This window comes from Halyomorpha halys, unplaced genomic scaffold (assembly GCF_000696795.3).
Source record: "Halyomorpha halys isolate HHAL.00 unplaced genomic scaffold, Hhal_1.1 Scaffold1312.1, whole genome shotgun sequence".
Taxonomy (NCBI): Eukaryota; Metazoa; Arthropoda; class Insecta; order Hemiptera; family Pentatomidae; genus Halyomorpha; species Halyomorpha halys.
The window spans coordinates 74808-86994 of NW_027111762.1; the positions used below are offsets into that span (position 1 = coordinate 74808).

A 12187-nucleotide genomic window follows, 5' to 3' on the forward strand; every position below is an offset into this window, starting at 1 on the left:
CATTAGAAAATGATCCATGGAACTCGTCATTACCGTCCGCTAATTTTCATTTCAAAATTGCGGTCGATTAGATGTTTGTAATATCTCCGATATTTGTTAAGATTTTGTGCAATAATTTGCGTAATTTTAACTGTAGCTAGACGCGTGCGCTGACGCGCGGTGAAAACCTGAGGGTCGCAAGTAGCACCTAGTTTTTTTGGTTCTCATTCATAACTGTTACAAAGTTATGAAGAAATCAGCAAAACACATTTAGATTTCTTCAAAATAGAGAGATCACACCATTTTTTTTTTTTTAATCATTTATTTATTGTTATTTACCACTGTATAACATATATACAACAAGTAAATTTGCTGTAGGTGAGATAGTGATAGGAGAATCTACCCATTGATAGAACTCCAATAATATTTCTAGAAGAGAAGATCCCGAGGCCATCTTCTCACACCATTTTAGAATCTATTATTATCAACATCATTATTATTTTTCAGGTATTTTTATAAAATGGAATCTGGTGATGTGGCACATAATATTTTTTTTTTTATCTTCTTTCCATAAGAAATATTACCAAGCCTGAGGGTGTAGTATTTTTTTCTGAAAAAGTAATTCATAAAATAATTTTTCCAAAATGATGAAAGGGAAATTTATTGTATGCTAAATGTTTATTAAATGAACAATAGAATCATTGTTTCACTTCTCAGTTACTATGGCTTCCAAAGTTTAGTAGTGTTTTTTTTTCTTTTTTGGCAGAATTTCTCGGTCCTTCATTTGTACTTTTACAATAATTTTCTTCCCATCATCTAAAGGATCCTCGCTTGAGATAAAAATGCCTTGACAAATTTTGCGTATTATAAGTAATACTATGGATACGATTCAGTTTCTAAGAGACTTAACTAACATAGGTGATTAATCCTTAAGGTGATTGTTCCTGTTTGTTTATGAGAGGACTCATTAGCAGTTAGTTGCTTATACGTTCAATACAAACAAAATATGGCTGGCTGATGCACCAAGTGAATTTTTTTTTATTATGATGTCCGGAGAATGAAAATATTGCGTAGGTGACCTCCTCCAGATGTTATACCTGGCGTTATCTACAAAGGAACCACAAGAAATCTCTTAAAATTAAGTTTCGTACTTTATTATCATAATTATTATTATAGAAGTCGATGTTTTATTTATTTTATGAAATATCTGAAAAATAATAATGATAATAAACATCCGATTTGCGTATATAGAATAACCCTGTACAAGTAAAGTCTATCTCAAAGCATATCGAACATTGGTAATTTTTTTTATGATTAAAAAATTACATTTTTGCTTTTTGTATCCAATCACTTCTACTAATAACTTAATTACCAGTGTAGTTAAACAGAGTTACGGCGCATTGGTTACACATTACCCGCAATACTGATAATTGTTGAGATGTAGTGTGTTCCATCCATTGGAGGGGTAATGTTGTTTCTAAAATTATAGTCATACGAGCCTTTTTACACGTAGGAACAAATCTTCTTTTCAGTTTGAACCCAGCCAAACACTGGCAGGTTATTTCACTGTAAATTAAGCTCTTTTTTTTTTTTTAGTTCTAATATGGGTTAATTAAAGAATTCATTGTTACACAAAATTGTTTTATAACTAAATAATTCTTAAAAATTAAAATAATAGTAATTTTTTTTTGTATTTACTGCGATTACCATAATAGATCACATTTATTCATTGTTAATCGTGTTTTTTAATCTTAAAATTGATAGATTCAGTAATAATTAAAATAAATAAACCTTTATACCGCAGTGAACGTGTATCAGAAAATAATTTACTTTTTAATTTCCTATTTTAATTCTGAGAAAAATCATTTTACCAAAAGTTTGGGCAAATATATTGTACATAATTATACCATATAAAATTTATTATATCTACGCCAAATGTACTATAAAGATATTGAATCATTTTGGTTTAAAAATTTATCAAAATATGCACTTGCATACAAACCCATAAGAGTTACAACAAGTTACTTTCAGAACTCAAAATTTTCATAAATATCGCAGCTCATATTTTTGCCTTTCTGATCTCTATTTCAGGCATTCAGGCAAAACAAATTTTAAATATTTAAAGTATAGTTAGAATATTTTTATGTTTTTTTTTAAATATAGTATTGATAACGACTGGCGGAAATTTATTTACAGGTTCTTTGGTTTCATTAATCATTCTTTGGTGTCCTTCCGGAAAAAAACTGAAAAATTATTTTTATTGCTAAATTATAACTGTTCCTCCAACTGAAAAATTACGGCTTATTTCAAAATTTGCCCATCAAAATCCATTATTAGAGTGTTCTTCATATAATTTGTGGTTATCAATTTTACTGCATATATCAATGTCCTTATCAAACTTGGTGTTCAATTCTCGATGTAATTTTAATATTATATCTGGGACATTCTTCATAAACTTTTTCTTGATCATTAAGGTCATCTTTTTCATTTTCAATTTCATTCTCGTATTTTACAGAGCTGCTTACGCCACTAGGCAGTTCAGCTCCTCACGTGTGTCCCACTTGTCCATAACCGCTTATTAGACAGGCAAAAGTCTGCTCATGCGCAGCTTGACCATTATATCTGATGGTTATTCCACAATCCGCAACACAAACCTGGTGCCATGGGATTACATCAGGAGATCCAGGGTTAGGAGTTTATACCATTACCTTAACAAATATGTCACTCAGTGATAAGAAAACCCAATACATAATGCGAGAAAAGACCAGTTTAAACGGAAAAAAAACTTCTTGTTTCAAGATGATTAGAATCCCAAAATCGGTAAAAAAAAAAAAACTACAGGACCAATTTTGTTTTTCAGATTTGACATCAAAGTGAAAAGTCGCCCTAGGATGATCTTCGGGACTCGAAATTACCAGTCATATTTTTTTTCCATAATGCCAGCCAATTAAAAATTTCTTAAACCCATATTTCAACCATTTTTTACTGCCATCTAAGGGTATTCAAATTATGATGACGGCATTCATATCGGAAATCGAATTACCTAACAATATTTTTGTAATACGTTAGTTTGATTATTTACATTATTTGTGCTCAATAAACTTTTTTTTTGTGTGTATTGAAATAAGTCACATTTTTTCCTAAATAGGAAGATACCACTCAAAAAAATATTCAAGATAATTAAGTATTTGAAAAAAATGTTATGTAGATAGTGAAAGAATTTTTTTTTTTTGAAGAATATAATATCCAATTCAATGTTATAATTTCACATTTTGTGTTGTTTTTTAAAGCATGTTACGTTTTTTGTTGAATAGGCAAAAATTTGTCTTTGATAAAACCAAGATGCTTTCAAGAATATAAATAACACAATTTCAAAGAAAAATCAATGTAAACTAAGTGATTTTTTGTTATTGAAATTTATATTTATCTTTTATATTTTGTAGTCGATAGTAGCTGTGAAGTTATTAAAAATGAATCAAGACTTGCTCCCAGGAAACCTACAACAACCAAATCATCATCACCCAATAGGCAGGGACCTCAGCGATGCCAGGTTTTTTCCTACTATATGATAACATAAATTAATTATGATTATAACATGTGATTGTATGCAAGATAATAATGACTTTAGTTTTATTTCTATTCTAAAGTAATCTAAAATACAGTATCAATTATTTTATTATAGTGTTATTTTGTCTAATACTTTTTTAAAAATATTTATTTCAATCAGGGTAATAATAAACCTTTTTTGTGAGGTTCATTACATAGTTGAAATATACACCCAATCACAAAATAATATCACTAAAATCTCTCCCTATTCTGCACCACCTGCTTTATTAGACAAAATTTTTACTTCATAAATGATCTGATTATGTTTAATAATGTCATCATTACTCTAATGATAATTAATATGTAACAATTATTATAATAAAATGTTTACACACCTAGCCTTTTGAACATGCAAGTTGGTCTTTATATAATTCATAATTCTCATATATTTAAAAATAAAGAAAAACCAATTGATAATAATTGGTAACTTTATCTTTTTAAAATCTCAGTTTAAAATTATTTTTAATACACACATACATATATGTATATACACACGGTATCCCATTAACCTCCACAATTTTGATTTGATTTTTGCTTTCATTCCAAATTTATATAGGATTTCATAAATTTGGAACTGATAAAGTTTAAATTTAAAATTGAAATTAAAAAATAACAATGGCAACTAACAAATGTTTAATGAATGACTGTTTTTTCAATTAAAATTGTTGATTTATATTGGAAGAAGATAGTTGGCCGTATGAAGTAGATTGGAGGAAGATAGTGGGGCGAAAAGTTGGTTAACAATAAATAGTTTTCTTTTACTATTTTGATACCTTAATTGACTGCCATCCGGACTATCTTCCTCCAATAAAATTGTGGATACTTATCAAAGGATTCAACTATCAAATTTAATAAATTATTATAATATTGCAAAAATAGAAAACCAATAAATTAATAAAGACAAGTTAATACTACCTTCAAGTAACAAATAGCTTTTAATGTACATATTTATAATGTTTGAACAGGTATGTGGAAAAGTTTTTGCTAATGCTTCTGCTCTGGCGAAGCATAAGCTCACACACAGCGATGAGCGCCGGTATATTTGTACCATGTGTGCCAAAGCATTCAAACGACAAGATCATTTGTAAGTATCTAAACTACATAATGTTTCGATTTTAACCCAACCAATTACTATATTAATAGTATGGATTGAATGATGTATATATGTCATATATACATAAATAAAATATATATACATATACATACACATACACACACATATACGATTTATGGGGTGACGGTAGCAGCTTGGGAACGCGCTAACTGCCAACTCAAAGGTTGCGAGTTCAAGTCCTCGGCCCTATTCGGGATTTCGTGAGGCCCGTTAGCCAATAGGTGCCATTCACAAAAATAGGCGTGGAAGTGACGAACCCACCTATGAAAACCACGTCATGAAACGCGCGATGTATTTCCTAAGTACATCACGCGAGGCCTTGGACCTCCATGGTCTGTCGCGCCAATAATAATAACATACGATTTATAATAGAAGTTTCCAACTGGAAGTCTCCAAGATAACACTTTGGAGTCTCCATAAGCTTTTTGGTTTATAATTATTTTTAATAATAAAAAGATTGTTTAAAATCTTGAGTTACTTAAGATACTTCTTAGTTAGAGCAAAAAATTTTAAATGTTATGTTATGTTATTTAAATGACTATTATCTCTGTTTCAATTTAAATTATCCATAAAATATGCATAGATTATTTAACATTGTTTCATACTAGTGCCTCTGTCATATTTTCAGAATTATATAAAAATTATATCCTGTATTCATGTATAGGTTTTCTAATTTAATTCATTAGCTCTTAAAAATTGGAAAATCCAGCTGAATAATGAGTTTAGATAAAATTTACACGTTTCTATCTGCATATAAACATAACAAATGGGTAAAGCTCTTAATTTAACAAAACACACTTTGTAACTACGTTAATTTCAAAGCTGTAACCAAAACAAATAATCTAATTACTTTTGTTTGGTAGATAATGTTGTTTCTTCCCTTACAGATTATTGTTGTCATAATTGTTTTATATATATAAGAGATAATAATAAGACTGTTTATAATTTATTATTATGGATTTGGGGCTTTGAGCATAAAAAAGGTAGTCTTGCAGAAAAATTGATTTTGAAAATTAAAAATAAATGTGGACAAAGTTTTAAATAAATTTGTTTTATTAGTGAAAAGCATATTGATAAATAGCACACTGTGCAAATCTACAATAGATAAAGTAATTTACTGTAAACTGTTTATAACTTTCAAGTTTAAACTTATTGATTTTTTTTTTGGCTCTTATTTTTAGCCAAAATAATAGTTAATAACTGTTAGATGAATACAACAGTTAAAAAATATTAGAATACTAATTAGCTACCCTTTTGTAACAAGCGGTTTATTTTGGAGATTTTAAACGAGTTTTACTATACCAGAACTAATGGTAGGAAACACACCATTAAATGAAATCTCCAATCATAATCTTAACTTTCTAAGTGCTGTAAGATTTTGGTATTTGTGCTGCTTTATCTTTCTATACACTAGTAAACCATATAAGGTAAATATGTATATAAATGTGTGTCGCTTGCGAGACACCCTTGAGTAATGGTTATGAAATACTTTGAGTTATAAAATTCTGCAGATCTTGATAATAACACCTTTTCATTACGTATCAAAACACCAATGATGTATTACACTATATTTAACTCATTTCCCCTTTTCCAGATATTGAATTTTTTTTTTTATTTTTAGAAATGGGCATATGCTGACACATAGGAATAAAAAACCATATGAATGCAAGGCTGAAGGGTGCAGCAAATCTTACTGTGATGCTCGGTCACTGAGGAGACACACAGAAAATCACCATGCTGGCACAGGTTCTACCAATTCAACGCCAGAACAATCCCCACCAACTTGTATACAATATGCACCTCCGCCAAATGAACAAAAGGTAAATTATTATAGCTAAAAAATTATAAATGCAGTCCATATATGTTTCAGGTTCATTCCATCAATTATTTAACTTTTTATCAGTCCCTCCATTGAAAGGACTTGAAAGTAATCACTGGTAGTGGTGTATCACCTCCTGATTTATTTTGAAGGCTAGTGTCAGCCATTCTGCTAAGGGATAAATTCAGTGGTACAATAAGAGCATTAAAATTACCTAGTAATCATTGAATGATGAAAGAAACCTAGCAATTAAATGGCACTCTGTATAAAATTGAGTTACCCCATGTAACCGGGTATGAAGCACTTTCAAAAGGAAAAAAAAATCAAGTAGTTCTGATTTGTTTAAATGCTGTTTGTGTTTGGATTAGCACTTAAAATCTAATTTTAGGACTTCTGCAGACAATCGGAAGTTCATATTATTCAAGAAAATTACCATAGTTTTTGTAAATTTTTCACTCAATTCTCAATATCTACCAGGCAAGAGTAGAGGTCATTTGTTTATATTTGGGTTTTTATAGAGATCTGTATGTTCAATAGAACCATAGATATTGTTTTTGTAAAAGATATAATGATGTTGAAGTAAATTTAACAAGCTTCATTTTAAATACTAATTATCATGTGTTCGTCTAATAGTTTTTGAATATGAAACTTTTCTCAAGGGGGCTCATTTTTGACAGTTATCCCCTAATCACCACCGAATATAATGCAGAATCGCTCTACCATTTTATATAGGCCTTGGTACTAGAATGAGGTAGCATTAGAATTCCTTTCATTTCCTGAGTAGTTCTAATTATGTAAACATTTTGTATTGTTTTCATGCCAATATTTTTTTAAAGAAGATCGTGAGTAAAAGTTCATAACTGACTAATGTAGGATTCGTTCAAAATAGTGTAAAAATATTTTTAAATTGTATATATACGAATATATACAATGTGAATATATATGAAATTATATAAATAACTAATATTAATGTTATTCCACTAACTGAATTGATGTTTAACTCCTAATATTTAAATCATAATAATAATTTCTTGACATCTCTACCGTGCAAAAAACAACATGCATACATTTTTTAATTACAAAAAATCACTTAAATTTGAGTCCTCATGGAATTATCGTCAAAATCGTGTAAAAATATTTTTATATGCTACTTTGGAGTGCTATAAATAACATATCAATTATATTTGACCAAATGAATTAATAATTAAGGTCTATTAATTAAATTTAATAATTATGTCAGATTATTAATAAAATATCTAGTTAATATAATAATGGCCTTAAGGAATAAATAAATGTATTTACAAAACGTATTAGTAAAATGAAACAGATTATATTAATATTAAATTTAAATAATACAACTAAAACGGGAAAATATCCAGTTCAGAGATGCAGAGTTTCAATACTTTTATTGATTTAGTGTACCAGATCAGTCTATTTCAATATCCTTCTTCTCCTCCTTTGTTGGGTATTTTTTAAATTATTTCACTGTCCATTTTTCAAATTTGGTTTGTCCATTAGTTCAAAAGTAAGAGCTTTAATTACCTGGGAACTCCTCTTATTTCCATAGGAGGTCTCCTCACCTTGGACTCCTCACATCAAAACCCTTATCGTGTGTTTTTTTATTATTGTATTTTCCTTATTAATACTGTATACTTTAAAAATTCATCAACTTAAACACAACTTTCATTTGCCCCTCCACATAATTTCCCAAGACTTGCTTAGATTCGTGAGTTCTTATTAAAGTTATCGCTATTTAAAAAAAAAAAAATTAAAGACCAAGGAAGGCAAAAATTATGAACAAAACATTTTTATTTTTCTGTTGCTATACAAATTCGTATTTTAGGGTTTCTCGAGGTGATAATAACAAATATTAGTTTTACATTTTAAGGAGTACAACAGGTTAACAAAATATAATGTAGCCGTCATTTGATCGGGAAAGATCGGGTGGCCTCAGGGGTCCTTCAGTTGTTTTGGAGAAAATTGAAAAAAAAAAATGTGAAAAATCGACTCTATAAAGTGGCACCTCAGTTGGTCGATTTTAGCAAAAAAGTTGCTGACACAACTCAGGTATATTATTATTATTATTGGCGCGACAGATCGTGGAGGTCCAAGGCGATGTTCTAAGGAAATACATCGCGCGTTTCTTGATCTGGTTTTCATAGGGTGGGTCCATCACTCCCACACCTATTTTTGTGAGTGCCATCTATTGCCTAACGGGTATCACAAATGCCCGGGGTGAGTATAGTATAATTATAAGCTTTAAAAAATCCTAGATAGGGCTGGGGACTTGAACTTGCAACCTTTGGGTTTGTAGACAGGCGCGTTACCATGTTGCTACCATCACCCCCCCAACTCAGGTATATACCGCCTTAAATATGTAATTTCAGTTTCATACAATTTATTGTTGTTGAGCTAGGCTGTTCATACACACAAACACACACAGAGGCCATTTTGCGAAACTTAGTTATTTGGACTCAGGGGACCTCAAAAGGTGTATTTCTGTTGAAAACTCGAATTCAAAATTTTGCACGATCGCAATACTTTCGCTTATTATTTAATCCATATATAGGTAAGTGAAAGCACAAAGGATATAATTTGAGTTCTTATGGCTAGATTGGCCAAACCAGGGAAACTTCCTATGAAGATAAGAGGATCAAGCACATAATTACCTATAACCTAATGAACAAAACAAAATATGAAAGCAGATTTTGAGGTTATTTAGATATTATATTAAACAGTGAGGAAGAGAAAGATATTGAAATAGATCAACCGGGTACAAAAAAGCAACAGAAGTAATGAAATTTTGTACCACCAAAGTATTTTATAGTTTAATTTCTTTTTTTTCTTATTTTTCATAATATTTTACAAAATAAAATCACGAAATGGTGATTACTAGAGATCAGATTTTCGTGTTGCAACTTTTGTTCCCTGGCCTCAAATTCAACCAAACAAGGACAAAAATTTGAATCATGGAAAATACATTCAAATAACATCAATCTTATATTGAACCTAAGTGCATGGTTTCCCAATCTCTAGTGATGACTCACTTTTTGAAAAAAAAAAATTGTTATTATCAAAACAATATCTTGGATTCTATTTAACTACAGAGCTCAAGAAGGACCTAAATTTTATCAAATTTCCTCTACATTCACTAAGAAAATAGTTTCCAAGATCTTGAATATTAAATAAAAAATTAACAAACATTTTAGAGTCTTTCTCAAACAAAATTATCTTCCATTCATCTGACCAGATCACAAATTTAGTTCATAAAAATTTTTTGAGGTTAATAAACTTCCAATTGAATGTAATTTTTATTAAATTATCATATTATAGTACAACGTTTTAGGACCACTGTCCCATATTCATGTACTTTAAACCTCATAATTTTTCATAATTTGAATTTCATATAGGAAATCATGTCACATCTTTACACTATTCTCACTTTTCTACCATTACTTATTTGTGCATCTTCACTTCTCCTTAGCACAGCCATTTTCACAAAATTTTTATAAATTGACTTACCAGACTTACTGAAGAGAAAATCCACAAATTTAGATTTTTCATGTTGGTCCAAACCAAAATGACACATAAACAAATTAGAACAACTTAACTTACATTTGTTTGCTCATTATTTTGCTTCCTTTCTTTCACTGGAGGATTTGTAAATGGTGATAGGTGACATGGACATTGAACCATCAGGTTTGCTAAGGCTTTATTAATAATTATTATTATTCACAATATAAAGATTGTTAAAAATCATTAATACTTAAAACTATTGTACAAGTCTCCTGCCACAGATGATATATATACTTAATTTATCTAATTAAAGCTAATATTGTTTGTTAAATAATTAACAATTAAACTATTCATTTGATTTTCATTCACAGCAAGTAAAAGGTCAAAATTCATCTGAGAAGCTTACAAAACAACATCTAGAGCTTATTCAACATGTCATACAAAAAAATCAACATCCATCACCAGTAAAATCTTTTGACACAACCAAAACCAACTCTGCTACCTCAGCAGTTATAGCTTCTACAAATGGTACCAAAACATGGACAATGCAGGTAAATATATCTTAACAGTTTATTATGCCTGAACTCTTTCTTTATTTTGAATATTTTTTTGTTATTCTTGATTTCAGTTTAATACAGGTAGCATAGAATATGCTGCTATTTTGCAAAGCCACAACACTGTTTAAAGAAGGACTATAATTAATTGCTTATATCCAAAAAATTAATATAAATATATATATTGTAATATTCAAGATTTATTAAAATAATTATTATTAGGAATTTTAACTGTTTTTATTATTATAATCTAAAATATAGCTTTGATGATGACAAGGTTCAAATGAATAGATTAAATATTAACTGGATATGAGAATTTTATTTTAAATTATTAAATATTATTGACTCTATCTCAGGTTGGGTTTACCAGACAATCAGGACACAATTACACTTAAATAAATTAATGGCTACAAATATGTTTAATCCTAGGTTGAGCAAACCAGCCAATTATATGATCTCCTTTGGTGACTTGACTTTTAATGTCTTTTTCCAAAAAATGCCGACACTGACAGTAGACAAAAGATTGGTCAGCCTTCCTAGCTTCCAGGACACATCCAATCCATCAGTGATCCAAACAAAAAGTCCTCTTCTCCCAAAAAATTCTACCACTGACCATAGACAGGATGATCAGGTCGTCCACTCTCCTGCCATCCTAACCAACAAGTGATACTCACTTCCCCTTGGTCTATTATCAATGTTTCGATATTCGATACTAATATCGAACATTGCACATTAGTTTTGAGTTTCTATCTATAATTTCTGAAGAAGACTTTTCCCTGATAATTATTCTTCTCTTCTATTTTTTCTTAAATTTACTATACATATAATCATGGCAGAAAGTTGAACAAATGTTGAAAATATTAGAATCAATCTGCTCAGCATGGTAACGATTCAATCAACTTCAGAATGGCACCGCCATCTTGACTACTTTGAACAATGTTTTTTGACTCCATATTTGGCTGTTCATAATTGGTTAGCATGCTTTTTGATTTAAAAAACTAATGAACAATATTGAATGGCAATACATAAAATAAAACATAACTAAACTATTTATATTTAAAAAATAACAATTTATAAAGAAAAAGGATATTACAATATATTTCAGGTAGTGCAAATGTGATCTGATCCTCAGTATTCAAACCTAAAAATCATCCTTTGTCAGAGCTCTTGCCATCATATCCTCCCTAACATCCTCTTTCCATTGTTTCTAAGGTCTTCCACAATTTCATCTCTTCTTGGTGTAATAAAGCATTTAAAGAGACCAATGAGTTTCTTCCATTTACATGAATATCATTATTATATCAAATAAATCTTCTTTGCTCTCATTTACTCCTATTTACTCCAGCTCCTACCTATTTCTTATTTTTCCATTTGAAATCTTCTATAACCAAGATATCCTACAGATTCTTCAAAAATCTCTCATCTGTATATCTCTTTGTCACTGTCAATGACCCTGGCTGGTAAAAAGTTGTACCTAACAAGAAGGAGCAGTATATATATATGTTTGAGCTAGGCTGTTCATACACACAAACACACACAGAGGCCATTTTGCGAAACTTAGTTATTTGGACTCAGGGGACCTCAAAAGGTGTATTTCTG

The 12187-nt window shown here is 29.8% G+C and overlaps 1 protein-coding gene across 1 annotated transcript in view; it reads left to right on the plus strand.

Annotated features, from left to right (window-relative positions):
* The window catches only part of LOC106689252 (zinc finger protein 541), a gene marked incomplete in the record, with an annotated part of 57059 nt that overhangs the window by 5635 nt on the left and 39237 nt on the right, over window positions 1–12187 (plus strand). Inside the window, 4 exon segments of the mRNA XM_067049769.1 lie at window positions 3423–3529; window positions 4551–4669; window positions 6321–6519; window positions 10406–10585. Coding sequence (XP_066905870.1) covers window positions 3423–3529; window positions 4551–4669; window positions 6321–6519; window positions 10406–10585 — 605 coding nt within the window.